Here is a 24,086-nt window from a genome sequence, read left to right as displayed (position 1 = left end):
ATGGAACCAGAAATCTGCTTGTCTACTGTGGGGGCAGACGGGTGTTCTGGGTGGCATCTTTAATTTCCAATAAGTATTCTTGTAAAATGGCTGTATTTTGTTATACTATCACGCCAAAGCCGGAGTTTCTCCTGGAAGTAACACTGTGGCTATGCTGCACGTTTAACGGCACCACATGCATCATCCCCTGGTGACTCTTGTTCTGTTGTGTTTAGAGTGTGTTGTTCATCATCTGGGATTTCCATTAGCCATGCTCTGAGGGGAAAGACTTTACTGAGGTGGGAATAGAAAAGTGCTAAATTAAATGTCTAGGTTCCCGATGTAAAATTAGTGCAAATATGGGAATACAAAATGAGTACATCAAAGCTAGCCCAAACGATTTGGAAAGCTAAAGAAGTTCCAAGCTGAGAAAACTACTTTGTTCTTAACTCCCGCTTTACAGCTTGCATTGCAACTCAGATAATATGTGAAATCATTAGGCATTCTTGGGCCCTAGTGATATGTGGATAGACTGGGTTGATTTCAGAAGAGGAAGGGGAAAAAAACTTCCCAGAGTCAGAAATCTGCATGTGCTCATAGTCTGTACTTATTAGATGAATATGGACTAGCAACCTCTCTGATTCCCAGCTGTTGCAGTTGGGGGTGAAAATGCCTTGGATTATTAGCCAACTATCTCCGTGCCAATTTTCCCTTTTAGTCACATCTGAAATGAACAGTTTTCTGTGTGTTTAGCTGCCCGCCAGTCCTGAAGATAAAAGGTGCTGTAACTTAGTCTTGCTTTCCTGAGAGGTGTAATGACTTAGTAGATAAGTATGAGATGAGTCGCAGGCTGTGGCAAAGCTAGCCGGCTGTTTCCCATGAGAAACTAGCTCTTGTTTTTCTTATTTATCTTAAATCAAATATAGAATGACACATTTTCCCCTTTTAGTGTAAGGGTTGAGCCTTGTACCAAGTATTAAAAATTCCATATCCAAGGAAGAAAACAAGTTTCTAGCCCACCAGAATGCGTTCAAGATAATCCCCCACCTCTGTGGAACTGGTATAATTTTTCGTCATAAAATGTTTTTAAATTAGAACTAGTCTAAAATTATATCTTCCTAAATAGAAAATGTTAAAATTAGAGCTAGATGGACTTGTGGGGCTAGCATCATTTCAACAATATGAATGATCTGTAAAGAGAGAGCTGAGAAAACCACATTTGATATAGTTCAATGCTCCATAATTTTGTTCATAGCATAGATACCAAAGTGATAAGTAACAGAAATACCATGGATATTTTTGATACTCACTTCCCCTTACCTTAAAGACTTTCTAATGTAATGTACATGCTGACATTTTTGAGGATGCGATTTGACTTTATCTTGAAATACATAGCCTTAATTTTTATTCCCCCCCTCCTTCTTTTTTCTTTGAGTGAGAAGGTAGTAAAAAATCTGTACTAATTGCTTCTACTTAAATATATTTTGTACCTATTAAGAAATCTGCGTTTCTGGAGGCTTTAAATGTTGCCTTCCAAAATAACTCGCTACCCTAGAATAACAATGAGTAGATTCTAACTCTGGTGATTGATCAAAGCATTGAACTAAAAATAAATCTAGGGCTCCAAATGTATCCATGGGTTCAAATAAAGCTCCCTTTTATAACAAATCAGGGCTTTTTAGATAGCGATTCCTCTGAAATACTTTTGCCAAAAATAGATTTGCATCAAGTCCTTACTGATGACCACCCCTTGTCTCATTTGATTTATAAATTGCGCAAAAATTTCTAACAAATCACATTCCAGTCTAACCACAGGCTCCTGTTGGTCGTTGTAAGAGTGTGGAGAGCAAATGTTTCTCCCCCTAATCAGCAGGAGATTACTGACTCCAACGTTTTTGCCCCTGTCGGTGCTTGCCCCTGCAATTAAAAAGAAGAAAATAGGGTTGGGGGGGAAGAGGAGAAAATTGGTGATTAGATATTATTTAACTTGACATTTTAATGATTCTTCTAGCTGCTTTGACAAACAATGCCTCTACTAAACCTACCAATTTTGCTGTTGCTTATTTATCATAATAGGGATTGGAGTGATTTTAAAATGTATGTCCATTTAAAAGTGGACCTAAAATTAGACTCAAGCAGCAGGTATTTCTTAATAGATTACAATAAATTGACCCACCATAAAAATTAACTCAAACTTTGGAAAAGCCATTAATGCCTTTTTTTTAAAAAGAAAATTCGGTGAGCCAACATGGGTACGTGTATGAGATAAAAGTAAAAAACTGTGACTGAGGATTAATATTTAGACTCAAAGAGCAAAAAGAAAACACTTGACGAAAATAGGCTGGTATTTTCAAAGGACCTAGAGGCGCTGGCCATTCTAATTGCATTGAAAGCCAATGAGAATTGGGTACCAACTCCCATTTGTGTCTTTGAAAATCACCTCACCCACATAGTTTGACTATCGTTATTGCTAAATATAAAATAAAATGGCACCTGTCTTTGTTGAACATTTATCATATGATCATACCACAGCTCTTGCCCTGTCAGGACCACGTTTCTAGTCCAGTGGTGAGTAACCTGCGGCCACTGGGAGCTGTGGGCAGCCATGCCTGCGGGCGGTCAGTGTAAACAAACTGTCTCGTGGCCCAGAGGTTGCCCACCACTGTGTTAGCGATTCAGGGGGAGATTATGGACTTGTGAACCAAGGCATTGTACATTCATAATGGAGGCTCGGTTCTTGAGAATAGGTACTGTATGTGGGCTTTGCAGGTCTGACCTGGAACAAAAGCACGTATCCGAAATACCACATGCAGTCTGCCAAACCATGGTATGTTGTCCAGTTGACTTTACTTAAAGCAGCAGAGCTCAGCTGCTTTAAGTAAAGGGCACAAGATTGTTTTGCCTCCCTTACATGGCTAGTTCTGAATTTGAGTACGCCACACTTGATCATCATTCTAAATGAACCTTTTACATTTGACTCCTTATTCCAGTTAAAATATGGTTTCTGTGGGATCCATAATTTCAACTTTTTTCCATTATAGAATTGTTTGCATTTCAGTGGAAGAGTTGTGCTAAATTGGTTTAGCCGTCAGGTGGCTGGAGGGATGTTTTCAGCTCTATTCTGAAATGTATTTTTCCATTAGCTGCTTCTTGCGTTAGGATTTTTCCTTTTGCAGACTTCAGTTGTTGAAACTGTTAGAGCTGGGTTAATAGGAAGATGTATATTTGAGACAATTAAGGCATCCAAGAGATGGCAACACGTGTTAAAAGATCTGAGGGAACCTAGGATATTAATTGTGGCAAGTTTTAAACAGTGAATAGGAGCTATGTGTGTGGGTGGTTTGCTTTTATAACAATTGTCCTTAGTAGACCCCTCTATTACATTTTCTTCGTCTTCACTTGCTGTGCTCTAAGTTAAAATGTAGGCTTCTCCAGGCAGGGACCTATCTTAAATTGTCCACCAGCCTTCATTTCAAAATCTCGGCCTTCGAGATAGTGGTAATTTCACTTACGGAACGATGGCAGAGGGCATTACTGTGTTGGCAATTGTACTTTTTTTTTCTTATACTGCTATAAGATTGAAACTAACCGGTTCTGCACTTGCAGTCTTTCATCACAGCTGGCCACAGTTACATTATACTGTGGTATGTCTTCCAAATTTTGTGGAACTGAAAATTGTACTTCTTGATTCACATACCATCTCTGACAACCTTGGCAATGAACTTGCCCTTACCCTCAAGAGACCATGAGCAATGGCACTTGACTTTGGGGTTTTCCTCCATGCAAATTTCCAGCTGAGGAGAATTATGGTGCAGATTTGAATAGCTGGCGCTTGCAGCTTGAGGCACAAAACCTTAAAAGGTCTTTTAATGCATGAAGCTATCTGGGTATAGGAGGGGAAAAAATCAAGATTCCTTGAGATTTTAGGGCATATCAAGGAAGGGATGATCTTATGATTGTCACTGGTCGAGGACTCAAGATCTAGATTCAGTTCCCAGCTCTGCAACTGACTTGCTGTTTAACCTTGGAAAAGTCACTTAATCTTTTCTGATGTTGATTCTCCATGTATAAAAAGGGGATACTTTCTTTTTCTTTCCCTTTGTCTGTCTTGTCTGTTCAGATTGTAAACTCTTTGGGGCAGGGACTGTCTTTTACTACGGATACATACAGGGTCCAGCCTAAGAGACCTCTAGAAAGTACTGCAATGCAGATAATTAGTAATCTTTCACCCATTTTACAGTGTCTTATCCCCACAGAATCAGAACAATTATTTGGTATTTAACAAGTCTGAATCTGCTGTCCCACTGGCTTTACTTCAGTGCAATTCCTTTGATGGAATTGCTCCTAATTTACCATGAAATCAGAACTATAACTTTATTTAAATAATTACAGAAAGTAGTTCAGGTTAGTGCCTATTGAGCATTAGGTCAGTCTCCCAACAAAAGAACAAGGAGAGGTACAGGTAAAAGAATTGGCGTGACAGCAAAGTGGGAATTTTCTTACTTGTTACAGTGGTCTAGAACTGAATAGCCTATGACCGATAGCCAAAGTTACCAACTGAAAATTAAAATAGACCAGATATTTTCTCAGTAGGGCTTTCCCACTCTTTCATGTACCTAAAATAACTTGCTACATATACTAAATTTTGTAATTCCATTGTTCCAGTCGGTTCAGAGAAACTGCTAATATTGACAAGAGTGAACCCAATGAAAAACCACCTCCCAATGTCTAGAGAAGAATTCAGTAAGCTGCTCATTCTCATAGATATTTAAGGTCAGAGTGATCTTCTACTCTGACTTCTTTGCTTAACACAGCCCATAAAATTTCACCCAGTAACTGCAAGAAGTCCATAAACTCTCCTAAATAGTCCCTGGTCTCTGTATTAAAATAATTTTTTTAAAATACCGTGTAAAGGGAAAGAGAGCTGTCCAAGCAGTAGGTGTGCATCAAGAACTTTCTTTACCCATTATCGTCACATTTACAGATTTATTCGTTGTATAATAAATGTAATTTAAATTTGATTTTTGTACTGTGATTCCCTGCTGGTCTAATAGACCGTGACTCACTTAAGGAAAAAACAGAGGAAAATTGTTGACAGAATATCTCCCAAAATGATGACAAAAACCCACCATGTAATTAATAGCAGAAGCTAAAGACTGAGCAATTCTTGCTGTCTATGTAAACACAATTGATTATGAATTTATTCTGGTAAGGCTAAGACTTTGGGTGAAATTGAGGTATTTTTATTAAAACAGATTTTTTGCAAACTTTCTAAACAGTTTATACAGTTTAAGCGTGTTCCTGAAACACAGATGTTGGAAGGTGATTTTTAAGCTGATTCTTTGTTTTGAAACTCCTGATGTCCAGCATAAAGATAAATCTGAACTATTTGCACAGATTTATAGTAATTTTACTATTTTATAGTCATACAATGTCAGTTTGTTCCATTATTTAACTATATTGCACTTCAGTTCTTGTACACATTTGAAGCCATCTGTACCTGAGATCTGGTCTCAATAAAACAGGTTTGTAACCTTTAATAGAAGGCAGAGTCCGTGTCAGGTTAATTCTGTTAATAATGATACTTGGCACTTGCACAACAGTTGAACTTTAAAGCGCTTTACAAACAATCTTCTGAGCACCTCAGTCAGACCGTTCCCATTTTACACATTGGAAACTGAAGCAGAAAGACTGTGACTTGCACAAGAGATGGCTGGCGTACTAATTGATATCTTAAGAAAAGAGTGGAGAGAAGGGGAGGAACACTTCAAAATATTGTCAAGCCCAACTAGGCTCAAAACCTAAGTTTTGTAAAACCTGTTTTTGCAAAACTGAAATCAGTAGAAATACTTTTATGGGATCTTTTTTAAAATATTTGAAATAATTGCATTTTTTTGTTGTTGTTAAGATGTAAAGATTCCTTTTCAGTATTTGTATCTCAAACATTGCTGGTCTGTGCCAATGCATGAGAAACGGAAAGACTACTTAGCTTCTTTTATTAATTGTTCGTGTGGAATGAAATGGGGAAAAACCCCAAAACATTGGTTAAAAGTATACTTTGATTTTTTTAAAAGTTCTTCCAGTTTTAAGTCTACAGTAACACAGGCAAAGAAACGTATTTTAACTTCATAGTCTCTTAAAACTGAAACAGGAGCACTTTAAGTCTTCTCATGTTTGGAGTTGGAGGTTTATTTACTCACATGCATCGGAAGGCTAAGACCATTGTATACAACATTATATACTATGTCTAATGTCAAGTGTGGAAGTCCATTTCCTGTATGCATTTTGTGTCCTGATAGGTTTCCTATTAGCAATATTATTTACAGTAAAGCTAACTCTTGTTTAATGCACACAAAATGTACTGAAATGTTCTTGTCTGATATATTTTTCAGGGTCCACACATAGCATCAGTTACACTTGCTGCGTATGAATGTAACTCAGTTAATTTTCCTGAACCACCGTACCCTGATCAAATTATCTGTCCTGATGAGGAGGGGATTGAAGGATCCGTCTCTTTATGGACCATAATCTCAAAAGTCAGGGTAGAGGCCTGCATGTGGGTAAGGTTTAACTTATACAATTTTACCTAAAATAAACATAGCAATGCTGGCTTTTGCTGACAGCAATTACATGTAACTATTCACGTTGGAGGCATGATTTGCTGATTCACTTTAGATGTCTCTATTAGATCTGAGCATCTTAAAAATGTATTAAACAGAAGCAGTTGAAAATGGTTGGGTCAGTTATCCGCTCCAGGGTTGGAGTAAGGTTGAGGAAAGAAAGAAATCTTCTATTGTCTTATAAGAATTTCTTCTGTAGAGCTCTATAAAAATCACCTCTGTTTCCAAAGAGTAACTGTTTTTTTCTACGTACTTTAGCAGAAAATGCATGACATTTTTGAGAAACTCAGTGCAAAAGACAAGTTTTTGAAAGATTCTTTGCCCCAGCTGCGCTTGCAGATTAAGGGCTGAATCCTGCAAGCAGTGAGGCAAGTGAGTGACTTCACTCTCATGAATACTCCCTTCGAAGTCCATGGGCATGTTCAAGTGAATGAAGTGATTCATATGTTGTGGAAGGATCAGGGCTTAATGTTGTAGCAGATGCCCTGATCTTGGGGTTGCATCCGTTTTCTGTTGAGTTACATGTAGCCTGTTCACATGTTACGCATTGAAATTAAAAATCAATGTTTTCCTGATGAAAACATTCACTTGTAAGTAGGGTGACCAGACAACAAATGTGAAAAATTGGGAGAGGGGTAGGAGGTAATAGGAGCCTATATCAGAAAAAGACCCAAAAATCAGGACTGTCCCTATGAAATCAGGACATCTGGTCACCCTACTTATAAGGCAAAAAAGAAAAAAAAAGTTAGCTGCTAAACACTGAAGCACACTTAGGACAGGGATTTAGTGAGGTGGATGTGGAAATGTACTCTAATTTTACTTTCGTGTTCACTTCTTTGACTTTTTAAAATTTGTTTATTGAAGAATATTGGTCAGCTAAGATGTTTTTTCCCATAAAATATAAACTATTTTGAACTGAAACTTACACAAACACATCTGTTATGAACTGCTTTTATGCCAAAAGGCTTCATTTTACCACTGATGACTTCCTGTTCTGACCATTGGTTTAATTATTAAATACTTGGTTCTCCAATTCAGACGTGAGGGATGGAATGGGATCCCTATAGTATATATCTAATCTTTTCTAACTTGTTTCTGGAAGCCTTAAAGGTGTGAAAATAACCTATAATAGACTTTATATTTTGGTTATTACGGTTTTAAAACTTGTCAGTGACCCTATCTCCAACAAAGAAGTTAAAGTAGATCATACACATTACAGGTTTACAAGTACAGTGTAGAAATACTTAAAAAAAAAATCTTACAAGGAAAGAACTGCAAACCCCCAGCCCTCTCAAAAACAAATACAATATACAGTTTTAATGTTTCCTTTTGCTAACTAGAGAGCAAAATTGCATAAATGTTTTAATGTTCGAAAAATAAGTAGAGTTAACTGAAAATCTCCCACAAACAAACGTCTATAAGACAGTAAGTTCAGGATTTCTTTTTGTTTTTTTCCCCACTGCTCTACATCATAGTCTTCATGAAGTTGGAGCAATAAGAATATCATTTAAAATGAAGTTCTAGGGTTGCAAGGAAAACGTAGCTCAAGATAAATGTGCTTGCTGCACATCTTTGTTAATGTATAAAATTACTGACCTAACTGAAAATTAAGTAGCTTAGACCGAAATGAACACACAATTGCATGCCTTGCAACTGATTGTACCCTATGTTGAGATGAGAGAGAGAACAAGAGGTACCTTCTCAGGCCTTCCTTTGTGCTGCTTGCTGGTTCAGACCAGGGGAATTACAAGACTATCTGAGCAAGCCAAAACGTTTTCTGTTATCTCCTCTTTCTTCCTACCCTCCTCCAAATATATTGTCAGCTACCTTTTTATTGAACTTTGTCTGTGGTAGATTTCCCCATGGGAGCATCTTCAATCTGCGCTGGTGTCTACTATAATGTTATCCTTTCTTGGACTGTTTCATGAATACCTAAACATTGCTTATTAATTTCCTGTAGGTCAAATCAAATTGGCAGCTGCGCTGCTGCTTCCATTGTTTTTCTTTCGTCTTTACTCCAGTTTGCTTTTGTAGAAACCACTGAAGAATTCTTGGTCCTATCACTGTTAAATCCAACATCCTTTTATGTGGAACACAATACTAAATTCCTGAAAAGGAAGTAAATGGACCAACGATTTTAGTAACTCAAAATCTGACAAATAAATAGCAATATTAATTTTGCTCCTTGCAAACTGAAACCAAGAATAGTAGGTTGAATTTTTTATTAGTGCCTGATTATGGGAAACTAACTCATGAAAACTAAAAAGGTATGAACTACACCTCTACCCCGATATAACGCTGTCTTCGGGAGCCAAAAAATCTTACCATATTATAGGTGAAACCGCGTTATATTGAACTTGCTTTGATCCACTGGAGTGCACAGCCCCCCCACCCTCGCCTCCGGGGAGCGCTGTTTTACCATGTTATATCTGAATTCGTGTTATAGGGGGTCGTGTTGTAGTGGGGTAGAGGTGTACCAATTTCTAGTAATCTCTAAAATCTGAAATTGTCAATACAGCTGTTCAAAATTCAAACACAAAGGGGCTATTAGAGGGAGCCTTTTGCATTGTCTAATTCTCAGGTTCCCCAGCTCATTGGGTGACCAGGGACCGGAAGTGTTGCTGACAGCATCCTAGTGCCCAATGAGGGAGTGAAGCAACATTACTAAACACTAATTTCTTTTAGACAATTAGTGTGTAACCATGTGGAGTGGCTCCAAAGTGGATCCTGGCCCATCCTCTTTGATCAAAAGGTGACAATCAGTATATAATGGGGCTCACCAATCCTGGCTTGCAGAAGGTGTTTTTAAAGGGCTTTCAGCCTGCTGGGGGGTAGGCCAGTTTTCAGAGCCTTCCACCTCACAGAAGCTAGGAATTGAATAGCACCTTAAATGTGTTGCATCTCTTTTTTGTGTTTTTTATTAGACCTTATCTGAAGATGTAAAAATGTATAATCTCTCAGGATTGACAGATCAGGCAGTCTGTGTCTTGACCAGAATAAAGTTTAAAAGAAGCTTTCTAGATGACTAGTTTCCCATTTTAACTGTATGTATTTGTGCAAAAGAATATTGATTAGCACTTGGCTTTCTAATTCCTTGTTGATCTAGGGGAACTCTACGCAAATGCCAGATGTAAATTTTAAAAGTAAGAGTAAACAGCCATGTTTGCAAAAGGTAGTATATAGTTGTTGGTTTGGATCACTTAAATGCTCCCTTTTTTTACATATTAAGGCAATCTGTCTTGAGTAGACATGGAATCATATGATCTCGTTGTACTTTTGAGATGTGTTGTAACAAAGACCTTGTGATTTAACCAGGGGTGAAAGTAACGTAAAGGACTTACGGGTATGCTAGAGGCCTGCACACGGGGGGCGTGGACTCAACTGGAAGAGGCGGGGCCTTTAAATACCCGGGCCCTTTAAATCAAGTTTTAAAGGTCATGGGGCTCCGGCTGCAGCTGGGAGTCCTGGGGCCTTTAAATCACCCCCAGAGCTACCAGCTGCAGAGGCGGCTGGGAGCCCCGGGGTTCAGGGGCAATTTAAAGGGCCCAGGGCTCCGGCCGCCACTACCACAGTGGAACCCCAGGCCCTTTAAATGTCTGCCAGAGAGCAGCTGCTGCCGCTACGCCAGGGCTCCAGCAGCAGGGCCTGGGAGGCGATTTAAAGGGCCCTGGGCTCCGGCCCGTGCAGGGAGCCCCAGGCCCTTTAAATCACCGCTGGAGCCCTGCCACCGCTACCCCAGGGCTCCGGCAGCCGGGCTTGAGTGGCGATTTAAAGGGCCCGGGGGCTCCCCACAGCGGCTGGAGTCCTGAGCCCTTTAAATCACCGACGGAGTCCTGCCGCCGTTACCCCAGAGCTCCGGCAGCGGGGCTCGGGTGGCGATTCAAAGGGCCTGGGGCTCCGGCTGCTGCAGGGAGCCCTGGGCCCTTTAAATCACCAGGCTGAGGAAGCCGGTCCAGTCCAGCACAGCATACTGGCTCTTGCCGGTACACTGTATCGGACCGTATTGGCTTACTTTCACCTCTGGATTTAACCAATTTAAGGAAAGTTCACTTCTAGTACACACATGAACCTTTCCTTCATTAACAAAATGAAGCCAAGCAAATTGGCACATAGTTGTGAAGCAAACATTACTTCTGTTGTTCTTGCATCACCTTGAGAACATAATCCCAAATTATTTTTTCTGAAAAATAGCTATAACTCTTTCCAAGCTTAGCTTTCCATGTATCAGAAATAGACAGGCTAATGTTTTGGTGGTGTTGTATTCATGCAGATTTGTTACACGTGGCCAATAAGAAGACAAGCATATGAGGGATGTGTATTTATACACTACACAAACAGGGAGTTTGAGTTTGAGTAATAGTACAACTAATGTATTTTTTTAGTGTTTAAAATCAAAGCAGCTGGGATTCTTCCCTACATACAGCTGCATACAGAATATGAACAAAGGAAACTGAAGGACTTTATGCTGCTTTAAAGGAATGTAAAAGCATTTGTCACTTGCTAATGGTTCTTAGTAAGACATCTGCATGTGGCTAAGGTTTAGCACTTTTCCAACAAAGCGCCCAACTATTGTGCTATTACCTGTCCTATATTTTAAACCATTTGCATTTAATCCAAGGTCCTGTTTCATTATCCTCTGTTTATCTCTGTCTAATTCTGTTTTTTTTTAAACTAAAACTGTATTTACCCTCAAGGCTGAAATGAGTCATTTGATGTCCCGAGAAAACCAATCATTTTCCTGCAGCGAAAAGGCAACCCTACTCTGATTCTTATTTCTCTTGGCTTTCTTGACCCCATTTTGTGGACAGATAAAATACAAGATAAGTTACGGTCTGCTCAGCAATATTTTCATTTGCTCAAACTGTAATAGAACTTGAGGCAATGTTTTTCAATAAACAAGTGTGCCAAGTCTCAGGACGGACAATTCAGCTATATTACAACTCTACAGAATTATAGTTTGGGTGGCGGGGAGAATGCATGTGGCTAAACTAAGGGTACATGTGTACTACCCGCTGGATCGGTGGGTAGTGTTTGATGTATCGGGGATCGATTTATCGCATCTCGTCTGGATGCGATAAATCGATCCGCTAATCGACGCCTGTACTCCACCTCGGCAGGAGGAGTAAGCGCAGTCGATGGGGGCGCCGCGGCAGTTGACTCGCTGCCGTGAGGATCCCAGATAAGTCGAACTAAGCTACTTCAACTTCAGCTACGTGAATAGCATAGCCGAAGTTGCGTATCTTAGTTTGGAACACACACACACACACACACAAGCCCTAAGAGAGGGGAAAAATGTAGTTTCTCAGGGTAACTTAGGTAACGTTTGAAGCTGGGAGAACTTTGTGTATCTGGTAACAATAATAAGCTTCCATTGGAAACAAGTGACTCGTGCAGTTCTGGTGGGATAAACTTTATACACCTCTATCCCGATATAATGCAACCCGATATAACACGAATTCGGATATAACGCGGTAAAGCAGTCCTCCAGGGGGGCGGGGCTGCGCACTCCGATGGATCAAAGCAAGTTCGATATAACGCAGTTTCACCTATCACGCAGTAAGATTTTTTGGCTCCCGAGGACAGCGTTATATCGAGGTAGAGGTGTATGTATTTGTGACTCTTATTATGAGTATTTTTTAACTTTCCAAGAAAAATTGTGAACATCAGTTGAGCTATTTTAAAGAGCTCTAATCAAGAACAATGAAATTAAAATCATTATTCTCTTCCCAGGGTGCTGGCACAGCTATTGGAGAACTGCCTCCTTATTTCATGGCCAGAGCAGCCCGACTCTCTGGTGCTGAACCTGATGATGAAGAGTATCAGGAATTTGAGGAGATGCTGGAACATGCAGAGGCTGCACAAGTAAGAACACTGCAAAACATTAGAATGCGTTTAATTATCACAAAACACAGCAAGATTAAGATGCAGCGGACAACAGTTCCATTGAAGCAAACATGCAAGAAAGCAACCAATATGACTTTGTGAGGGGCTGCTCATAGGTTAGAAAAGAACCTGCACTGGATACAGAGACATGTGGAGAAAACCAAACAAGAATTTATAGTCCGTTAAGGCAGGGATATGTTAATGTAGACAAAAAAAATTAGGGCAAACAATGGCTTTTACAAATACAAAAAAGTTCTACAAATATAGCAAAGGAAGTATTAGAGGGAAGGTGAGGCCCACTAATAAATGATGTAGGAGTCATTAAACCAACTGTGATTATGAAATAGCTGAACTGCCAAACTGTTTCTTAAATCTCTCTTAACGAGGAGATAATCGCCAGCCAACTTGTTTTCACTGGATGATACTCACCTTGCCTTGCCACTAGCCGTTTGTGCTGCCAGTGTCTTGGCCGATTTAACCTGAGGAAACATATTCTTCCTGATGTTGAAAAGCAACCAAGCTGCTTTGAATCTTTTTGTTCTTAGCCTTTTTCAATTCAGTTTTATTGATAGATTTCTTACAACTTGCATTGCCTCATATTAGATCTTAATTGAGTATATGACTGTTAATAGCTTTCTGTTCAGGTCAGCAGTCTGTGTGCCTTAGTTCAGAAACTATTTAGTTTCTAAACGTACAATTCTGAGGGGGAATTCTCAAAAATGTCTTGCTGCTGAATTTCTCCTTTGTATTCTGCTTCCTTTTTACTCCTGTTTGTTTGTCTACTGAACCACTAGGTGGAAGTGGGTCACGATAGATTTTTATATGAAGGAATCAAGCTAATGTTATCTACTATGCACTAGAAAAGAGTTTACTCTGCTTTCTCTTTGACCAACCCTTTACTGTAGCAAAAAAAACACCCAGTCTTGACTTTTAAGAAGTATAAATGTTTCTTAGCCTCTCTTTTGATAAGTTATTGCATGCAGGAAAAAGTAGTCCCGAGAGAGAGAGCATTTGGATAAACCCAAGAATCTCTGAAAATATTCTTCTGAAAAAGCCTTAGGTTTCCTTGGACTTGTCTGCAAACATTAATTCTAGTCTAATAATGTTAATCATAGTATTTAATGCTATCTAACTTGCCAGCACTTCAGGACAAGCACCTCATCTTAATACCTATTCAGGAAAATGCCTAATACATTGGCACTAGATAAATAATAATAGTAAATTAAGAGATCCATCTTTTAAAAGGCCTACGGCCAAAAATTCACCTATTTTGACTTTTGCCCCATTGCTAGGTGTTAATTTTTCAAACCAATCCTTGAGCCATATACATATTTAAAAAATCCCAGCAAAACACACAACCAATCAAATACATGACTCGAAACTGAACTACTGTCCGTATTTATTTGCTGTGACTCTCCCAGCAAGTTATGTGAGATTTTTAAAGTTCTAGGTGCAGCCAAGATTGGTTTCCAAAATGCATGGTAGGATTCTTGGATACAAAACCTTTGCTAGTGAGAACCATGTCAAGATAGACCAAAAATACCCTTAACTACAATGACTGTGTGATTGGTGAACAAGTGAAATTGTGTCGTTCGTCGAGAATAAATAACATTGTATTTATCAGTGCTTTGATTTCATTTTCTCAGCAATTGAGTTTGGATTGAAGCATATTGTTTTCAGGATGACATTTCTTAAAACTTCACTTGCAGTTTGATGCCTATAAGACACTCCAGCGTGAGGCTATAACAATCTGATTAAATTGTAGTATGGTTATTAAACTAATATTCCAGTATTTAAGATTGGACGGTAATTTCCACTCGCTAATATGACTTCCTTTGTGCTTTTGGCTTTCTATCATGTTTTTGTTAGATATCTGTGAGAGGCACGCATGAATGTCTCATCCTACGGCCTTGAGCAAATCCTGGCATCGTTCGCAAAAGTGAAGCACTGCACAATCACTACTTCATGTGCAGATTAAAGTCTCCTTATAATTGCTGAATAGCAATGTTTTTGTTACCTAAATCAGCTTGCCTCACTATCCAATTCTGATCCTCAGTGCCCAAGGGTATAGAGAACATGGCAATCCGATGCCAATGGAAAACTACAAATGTTTGGTGCCATTTAACACTGAAAGGAATCCTTTCAATATAAAGGCCTCTCTCCTCCCCACTTATTTGGGAAGTGTGAAAATAGGTGTGTTGTATTAGAGAATAGCTTCCTCCTTTAGTTCTAATGAGCTGCTATGGCCGCCTACAAAGCAGAGCCAAATTGCTTGGCATTGTGCATGTTTTGTATGTTTTTTTTTTTTTAATTTAGAAAATTTGTCACTACTGTTTCTGAGAAATACCATCGTTTTTGCAAAACAGATGAGGATACTTGTGGCATTCTGTCAAGTAATATCCAGTCTGTGTGATTGACAGAAGAGGAAAAAAAATGTTCTCTGTGGATTTTAAAAAAGACTAAATGGAAAAAAATGATTTAAAATGGGTTATACAGTATGATGGGTTAGACCAATCATTCCGTTAAAATTTGCATAGGGGAAGAATATTGTCTCCCTAAAGTTAAAGAACGTATTTGAGCAGGTTTCTTTCATAAACCGTCAGTCCAAGTGATCTGGCTCCTTGAGTCACTTTTTGAGAAAAACCATGAGCTGGCTAATGTGTAACTTTCTGTTTTTGTATTTTTCCATTAATATATTTAGAAAAAGCCCCTCATCTTAATGGAACACCACTTCTTCTTTTTTGTTTGTCAGTTACAGTTAGTGTAAGTTAACTAAAGAGAGCTTCACATCTTCTGTTGCTTCATATGTCGCCTTTTATTCTGCTTGGTCGTCTTGTTGGCAGTACTGTAATTCTGCCTTGGCTAATCAGGATTGCTTTTTCACGGAACACTACAGTAAATGCAAAGCACGGTTGGCTGTATAACTAAACTAACTTGGCCTGTGATACGGTAAATATTTCCTCTATATATTATGAATTGTATTTTTTATAGAATTTTAATAGTGGTTTTTCCAAAGGCTGTCGTTTCTGTTCTGTCCAGTTAAGGACCAGTGTCCTGAAATTTTCTATCAGAGCTCCCCACTCTAAGGATGAGGAATATCACTAGTGAAACCTTTCAAACCAGCCTCTCAATTAGGGGAAGTTGAATCTACTACTCAGTGCTGGAGCAGCGCATGGGCAATAACAGTGCACATGTAACTGTACAGTTTCCTATAGATACTTTTTGTCTCTGTTTTTGCCAGTATGATAGTTACCGATTGTAAAGGATTTTCTGACGTCTGCATCTCTTTTTATATCGTACTGAACAGCTTAAAAGCTGATGAAGTTTGTGGTGAAAACAAAGCTTAATGCAACTTAATACAACCCTGTGAAAGTACAGAATGCGTGGGCCCTTGCGATACCATGCTGCTCTCTACTAAGAGGAGAACATAACTAAAGGGGGCCTGAAAGCTAATTCAATCTTCTTTGTACATCTGATCGTTAGTGACTTTGTGTGTTTGGATTCATATTTAAGTGGCATATTCTTTAAGGACTAATGATTTACACTTCGAGTGCTTGCGCTTTGCTTCTGTGCACTGCTGCGTGAGCCAAGTTTCCCTGTAAAAAAATATTTTCTAGTTGCCTGTGTTACTATCGGTTACTTGCTGTTTGTTTACTTTACAAATTATGTTCTGGCTTCCTTTAAAGAATACAAACTTGAAAAAGGGTTAATACCATATAAACCCTGAGATAAAACAGGACTCGTTGTAAATGATTGAGTGCCATCTGTGCACTGAGCATCAGCCGTTGCTGGGACCTGTTTTTGACTCCACTGAACCTTTACTGGTTGTGGTTTGTCTGGCCATCACATGACTTCTCTGAAAATTCCCCCTCCCCTCCATTTCCAGTAAACTGTTTGAACAGGAGTGACTCAGAGTGAAACCAGCTTCCCTGTAACCACAGGGCCTGTTAAAGAATTTGTCAACGTGGACTCTAGAGGGTTTGTATTAAAGTTCGCTGTAACTGCTTTGGTTTGTATTGCGTCAGGAGTTCCATAGAACAACTTCCTGCCTGAAGAGTATGTTGCTTGTCGGCAATGAGTTAAACTGATGAACTCCAAGATACTGGCCAGTAGATATGTGTTAAACCCATCTTTCTAGCATTTCTTCAAGGCTTTGTGCCTTGAGTTGGGTTGCTTTTCCGCACCTTAATGTAGAGTTTCTCGTCTCAGAAAAAAGGGGGCAAAGTACACCACCACACCCAGCCATGGTTGCTGTGAGGACAGGAGCACTGTATGTTCTGACACGGCACAGTGACTTCACTCCCATGGCATGAATAAGTCGAAATGTTATGTAATTACCAAAGTAGAGCTGGTCTGTGATTAAATTAAATTTTGATCTGTTTCTTGGGTAAAACAAAATTAACCATCATGTTCAGATATGACTTCTCTAAAAGGCTTCCTTGGTTGCCAGCTTGTTGGATTGAAAGGTTATTTTGTTGCCTTGGTTTTTTGCAAGACATTTTTGTGCTTAAAATAGTGCATGGGGAGTTGTAAAGAAAATGGAAGTGCAGCAAGAACAGTACAGTGGAAATCTTGACATTTTTCCTTCCCAGAAAGTATTTGTTGGACCCAATTCCAAATGCCATTCTTCATCTTTCTTTTAGTCTTCCAGTTGCCCCCTTCCCTCATCAGCTTCCTGTCTTTATTAATTGTGCTGTACAAGAAAGAGATTGTCAGTGTTTGGTCTAGGCTTCCTAATGGGTGGCCACCAGGAGGCTTGTCTGCACATTGTGCATTCCTGAAGTTTGATGCATGCATTTGTTAATACATGTATGGGAGGTTTTTTTAACCCTTTCACCTTGGGCCAGAATTAAAAATATAACTTCACACTGATCTAACTCTGGTGAAGCTTTCTGTGAAATACAGGGCTTTATAGTGAGCTAAGAGTGAAATTATTTTTCATGGGTGAAAGAGCCTACTAAATAGCAGTATCGTCTTTAGTATCAACTTTGAGATGAATAGTAGATTGTTCTGGGCTTTGTAAAGGATCAGTGAAAACTTTGAATTTGGAAACCATATTAAAGAGGACTTCCCAAGAAAAGGGGGCAATGAAGGGTTAATATAGCCAGACTGTTGACAATAGAAGCTATGAGTAATAACATAAGCCTTTTTTCTTGCTTGATTTCTTTGGTTATAGGCAATAAATACAGCAGTCTTGTGCCGGCATTGTTCTATTCATTTGCACACCTGTTTACAGATAAGGAAAAAATAACCAGTAGGAAGCATTAGGTTACCTTTGTTTAAACTAATTTGAAGATGTCTTTCCAGTTTTCTCTTTGAAATGCCCTTTGCAAAATGCAGTAGAGGCTCTATGCACTAAAACTTCTTTACATGCTTCTATGTTTTTTAAATCTGGAACATGCAAATGAATAATTTCCTAATACAAAGTCACCAAGTTAGAAATCTTGATCACCTTGAAATGGCCTGGCCCACTATCAGCATTGAAAGCAGAAATTAGTCCAGTGACAAATCTCATGTTGTTTTGCAATAAAAGCCCATCATGCCAAAAAGAGTCCAATGTGAGTTTCTGATGTTGCGAGCTGCTATCATATAGCAATTGTGAACGAGCAGTTAGTTTGAACTCCGCCCTTGAATGTTCATGGGGAATTCATGTTGCTGTCACTGAGCGTTCCATGTACATATCTCAGGACACAATTTGTCTTTAACACTTGATGTATAGTACTGCAGTCTCAGATGAGATTAATTCTCCTGATGGTCTCTGCAGAATAATCAGTAACTACTGCATAAATCTCTGAATCTTAGTTTGCATTTTCTGGGAAGCTGATATCCAGTCAGAAATTTCTGATCATGATCTCTGTTCCTCTTCAAATCAGATGTATAAGCTGTGCTGTCTCCCTTACCCAGGATTTTGTTAGCTTCCTTACTTCATCCCTTATCTTATCTTCCTTTAGGACTCGCCTCTAATTTTAATCAGGTTCATCCCATTTTGTATGTGGATTGTATTTGGGAAAACATGCTACACCTCAGAAAAGGAGCTTCTAAAAGATGGTTTGGATTATAAAAGCTTCAAGCAAGTTCATTTTTCTACTCCTTTCCATATGAGGGTCTGTTCTGTCAAACAGAAGAACACCCCAATGTTCAGTGTATAGGATAGAGATCAAAGGAGATGCTTGAAGTACCACCCAGCCCTTCCCCCCCGCCCCCCCCCAGTAGGAGCCTGCAATAAATAATAGAGATTAATTCTTGTGTCATCAAGAAAATGGCTACATTTTTTTCTTGTTCCAAACACTTTTTAAATCCTTACCCTTGTAGGAGAGTGGTATGCAGACCACTTCTCTTTAAGTCATCTGGCAGCCATTTCTGCTTCCCATGAATAAAAAGTGGCAAGATATGCTGAGCGCTATACATCCTCTGCCGATTAGGCTTATTGGGGGAGCCCTTGCATGTAGGGAGGCTGGTCAGCTGTGTAATAGGTTGTTTGCCTGTTTTTAATAATTTAAGTGTCTTTGTTGCTTGTGTTTTTGTTTTGAGGTTTTTGTTTGTTTGTTTGGTTTTTTTCCCCCTGATTTCGAGTTCCTTGTAAAGGGATAAAATATGTATTTTTAATGCTGGTGATTTTTTTAAATTTGGATTTGTCTGAGGACAAAATAGCATTGCACACTATGCTCATCCGGTTATCCAAAATTGCTTCCTTCCTTATTGTGGGCGTTCAGGGGTAGGTAATCAATCTCCCTGCATTCCAGACACAAAGAGCCTTTGTTACAATAACTAGATCTTGCTCAAATCCTGTATTTTTTTTTTATTTTAAATTTGGATAAGACAAGATTTTCAGGATGTCCTACTGCTGCTAGTTACACCAGCATGCTAGATCAGCTGCCTGTGGCCATGGGAATCTGATTGTAGCCTTGGTATGGATGAACCCTTAATTTGATGCTATATAATGGTGTTTGAGCAGCCTCCACCTTGTTCAGATGCAGTATCAATAGACAATATTGACGTAAGCCCATTCAGAGAGGAAGGGGACAGAATGGGGTTTGGGGGTCACTGCCTAATGTGTGGGAATGCGTCTGGCAGGTTTTCTATACTTCCCTGTTTATTAGTAGAGCAGTGGCGACTAACTTAACACTGGTCTGACTTCTTCTTGTCCAGAACAGTGGCCTGGCCGCCTTCTCTACCAGGTGACAAATATAGAAAAAATGCTTAGTTGTCTTGCATGGAACAAATTCCAGAATCCACACACTGCCAGATCTCTCGCAAGAAGTGAACCTCTGGAATAACTGGGTATAGATCCCATGTACCCTTAATTCCTTGGTGAGTGAAATAATACTAAATTGTATGTAATATCTATATAGCACTTTGAAAATGTAAAGTGCTAGGTGCTGAAGTGGGTAAGTCATGTAATGCTCCAGCCCTGGTCTGAGATGGGGAGCAGAGCACACTGAGGGCTGGGGATGTGGTAAAACATGCTAGTGTACTAGAGGACAGATCTGATAAGACTCTGAAACGACATGCTTCTTCCTCTTCCCTTAAACTGTTTCCTTTAATTGTGTTTCATTCTTTGCATAATTTCTTTCTGTTGAAATGAAACAGTAGAACTTTTTTTTTTAATTCAGAAGTGAGAGAGCGTCGGATCCAGCTGGCGAGAAGTGCCAGAGCTCAGTTTGTGAGAGTTCCTACTCGCTTTGAGCTCTGACCTAAACGCATTCAGCCCCATGGATCATTGCCATAGAACTGGCGCTGGATTGCTGTTATCTTGCGGCTTGTAAGGCAGGCTTTGGAGATGCTGTGGATTTTGGTGTTCTAAGAATTTGTTCTGGCTGTTAACAAGTACATTTGCTAGTCCTTATCCCAAGATGCTTGGTGGATGGGGGAAATTATTCCAAACCCTTCCTACTCCAAGATGGACAGAGTAATGAAGAAAATTTAGCAAGCCTCTTATTTATGCCAGAGTCTAATTAAAACAGAACTCTTCATTCTCTTGCTACTATGCTTAGGCAGTTAGCAGTAAATTGTATAGCATTCATTTCACTGATCAACCTAGATCTGCAGATTTTAGTGAGAGCTCTTATTTTTCAAACAAGGGGTTACTGTTGGTAAGGGTCCTATTTCTGCTCAAATGCAGGTTTAAAATATCAAATATATTGCCTTGGCCATTACAAGGAAAACCTCATTTCATTATGTTCTGGCCTTTTCTACCTAGGTACCTATCTGTCTAGTTATATATGGCCTTCATCACTATAATGTCTGAGAGCCTGCACTGTAACAGCATTAGTATCCTATGCGGCACTCTCAGCCCCTTTTATTTTTAATAGTCTCCTTCAAAATTCCTGTGGTGTAAGGGCAATAAGGCTAAATGTGTTTCTCATCAGAGAACTCCCCTCCCTCCCCCCCTTTTTTTTAAGGGGTGGGAACTGAGTTTAGGTACTTTCTCTCTTAATATGTGATGCACCAAAATTAGGCCGTGTTCAATCATCCTGAGTGAATTGGCAGTATCTTCAGATAATGTGGAAGCTACATGAAAGGCATTAATGTGAGCAGATTTGCTGGCGGAAATGCATTGGTATAGTTCTTAAAACACACACCCAGTTCTTCTGTTCCTCCAAACCTTTGTCACATTTTGACATAGATAATTTTATATGTTAGTAGCTTGTTGGCCATTTATTACTGTTTTATTATTTAATTATTTCTTTGATCTCCTTCAACATCATGTACTGAGTGTCCTTTTCCTGATCAGTAAGCTGATAGTGTAATTTAATTGCCATATGTATATTCTTATTAGTTGGGATTTGCATCTATACAGTATCTACTGCACGGACGCCCTCTTCTAAAAATATTCTCAGTAGATTCTATGAAATCGTTTAGGTATTGTGTAACTCCCCGCTTCCATGACCATATCTGTCCTTTCATTATAGCTCATAACCAGGTGTTGTAGTTAGGCCAAGGTCCTCTTCCATTACCAGTCATTCTAGTTTATCTAGTAGCTTCTTACATTGGTGTATAGAAATTGATCCTTTTTGTTTTGTCTAAGTGCCCATTTTTATTTGGGCTCCTTAGTATGATTACTCTGTTACTTTTCTAGAATTTACCTCGGTTCTAAACCTGTACTCTTCTCTAGGTACTTATGTGGCTTGCATCACCTTAGTACCCAAGAGTCTCCTGTTCAGCCAGAATTTCTGTTCTCTCCTTCACTGTACAATTGTATTAGGGCATCCCTAGCAGGTGCCTTTGTCCAGCTTCAGTGCTTTTTGCACCTGTCAGGTTTCCTTTAATTTCTAGTTTAAATAATCCTCCAAAACCTTGTTAATTTTCTGTTCCAGCACTCTGGCTCCATGTCTGTTAAATGGATCCCATCCCTCTTGTACAGGTTCCCCCTTTCTGTAAAGAGTTCCTTTTGTGATAAATATGTTTAAGCCTCTCCTCTTTTCAACATCTTCTCATCCAGATTCTGAACGTTCCCCCATCTCGTTGTCCCTTTGCATAGAACTGGAAGTATTTCAGAGACGCCTACAATAGAGGACCTGGACAAAAGCTGCCTTCCTGGTAATTTAAATGTAGCTTCCAGTATCATTCTCCTGCGCTTTACTGCCTCATTGATACCATGTGTACAAGGACTAGAATCCCCCTCCCTAGCACTTACTGGAATTTTTTTTTTTGATGGGTCATGAGATCTGCCACCTTCACACCTGGCAGGTGAGTCACAAACTGTTTTTATGGTCACCAGATAACCAGCTATTGATATGTCTAAGGATAGGTCATTCATTCACCAGGGCCTGTGCATCTCACAACAGTATTCTGAACTCCTGGACTCAACTCCTTGGCATTTTGAGGAAGAATCAGCTGCCTCTACCTCTACTGGAAGCTGGGTCCCAGACGAGGACTTTGACCTTCCATTCCATTTTAACTCTCTCCCACTGAGAGACTGGCTTCCTCACTTGGAGGATTGAGGAAAGCAGCTTGGAGATGGCCCCACTCCACGGTGTGCCTATTTCCTGTCTCTTTAATAAATCTCTCCCTCTCTTACTCCAATTTAGCAACTCTGGTCTTAAGCGGCTGCCCATGGGGTCTGGAAACTATGAGCTCTCCATCAGCTGCATTACATACTCAATTTGGCCACAAGCTGAGTAGTTCTGTATCCTTCAGTCTGTACAGTACAGGGGGCAGGCAGCCTGTACACTGGTATACTCTGCTGCTGATTTTCTATTTCCATAGTTCAATGGGGTTTTTAGTTTGCCAGCATGTATTGGTTTGAACAGAATCTTTATTAGAAGCTCCGCAGCTTGGTTAATTTAACAGATTTCCTTTGCAGTAGTCCATTAACTGATTAAGCTGCCTATTCCCACTCAGTCTAAACTCCCTACTCCTCATCGGTGCCTCTCCTCTCTCTTTGGCCCTTTTAGGAAGTCCATAGTGTGTACACATGAATTGGCAACGTGGCAGTTTGACACCATGTTGGATAGATCCATTTTTGTCATTTAAATCTCTTTTCTAACTTCCCTCTAAAATGCAAAAGAATGGTGCAAGTATTAGCTAGATTATTGACCTGCTACTGGCTGAATTCTGTAATCATTACACAAGCAAAATTTCCATTGAAGGTAGTGAGAATCTTGCCTGCCTCAGAACTGTAATACTAGACTCTGGTTTACATAGGCCATCCTTTTATTCTTATAAATTCCCAAAATTAATATTCTACTCTGTTCTCTGATACCTGGTGTTCTTGTGTGTATTTGCACACCAATCTTTTTAGTTGTATGTTGGGAATTGGGTTTGTAATATGCACCATTGGCTGCCTTTGGGAGTTCATCACTTTGCAGATAAAAACAGGGACCAGTCTCAACATTTTTAGGTCTAGATTATGATGTATTAATCAGTAGACATAGTAGCTGCTGTGCTGCTTTCTTGGCTTGTATATGCTATAATAAATGAACCTATAGCTAGCACTTTGAATGCTCTTGCATTTAGGAACATCTTATTCCGATGAGTTAATAATCCCTCCCTGTCTACTGAAATTCTAGAATTCACTGCCTTAACCACAAATGGTCTTTATTCCATAAATTCTGTTTGATTCCATTGTGTTAGAATAGAAAGCCCGAAGAAACAAAATATAGTGAAGCTCATTTTTAACATACCTCAGATTTTTAAATGAAAAAGCAGCTCTGTCTTTGTAGGCAGCACGTAAGACATCAAGAATTTTTAATTTTAATAATCCATAAGAGTAATTTCATATGATGTCTCTTTAGGAAGAATGTACTCCTCCTTTATATGATTTTTATCATATCTTGCACCATGTAAATTAATTTTAAACTTCTGGCAGGTAATGAACATTACAACCCAATTAGAAATCAAACCTTGGAGGTCTATGCACTCCTGCGTAGAACTGCCCTTCATGTGAGTTACACACTCATACTGAGAGGCGAGGCAGCTGGGTCAGCACTGGGATAGGTAATGACTATGTAGGTGCCTTTATAGGGAGATGGGAATGCCAAAGGTCCTGATCTTAGAAGAGGCTGGGTGCCCTCAACAGTTACTGAATTCGGACTCCAAATTACTCCTGTTTTAATATCAGCCATTAAACTTCCACCAACAATCCCAGCTTTCGTTGTTAAA

At 39.4% G+C, this 24,086-nt stretch overlaps 1 protein-coding gene across 6 annotated transcripts in view; it reads left to right on the top strand.

Annotated features, from left to right (window-relative positions):
* Positions 1 to 24,086, top strand: part of VMP1 (vacuole membrane protein 1) — an 87,101-nt gene that overhangs the window by 31,367 nt on the left and 31,648 nt on the right. For all 6 annotated transcript variants that reach the window (XM_044993471.1, XM_044993474.1, XM_044993469.1 and 3 more), the window contains 2 exons: positions 6,372 to 6,539; positions 12,330 to 12,461. In XM_044993471.1, the coding sequence (XP_044849406.1) occupies positions 6,372 to 6,539; positions 12,330 to 12,461 (300 nt within the window). The remainder of the gene's footprint in view (positions 1 to 6,371; positions 6,540 to 12,329; positions 12,462 to 24,086) is intronic.

The sequence above is a fragment of the Mauremys mutica genome, chromosome 19 (genome assembly GCF_020497125.1).
Source record: "Mauremys mutica isolate MM-2020 ecotype Southern chromosome 19, ASM2049712v1, whole genome shotgun sequence".
NCBI lineage: Eukaryota > Metazoa > Chordata > Testudines > Geoemydidae > Mauremys > Mauremys mutica.
This window is presented reverse-complemented; position numbering and strand designations above follow the sequence as displayed.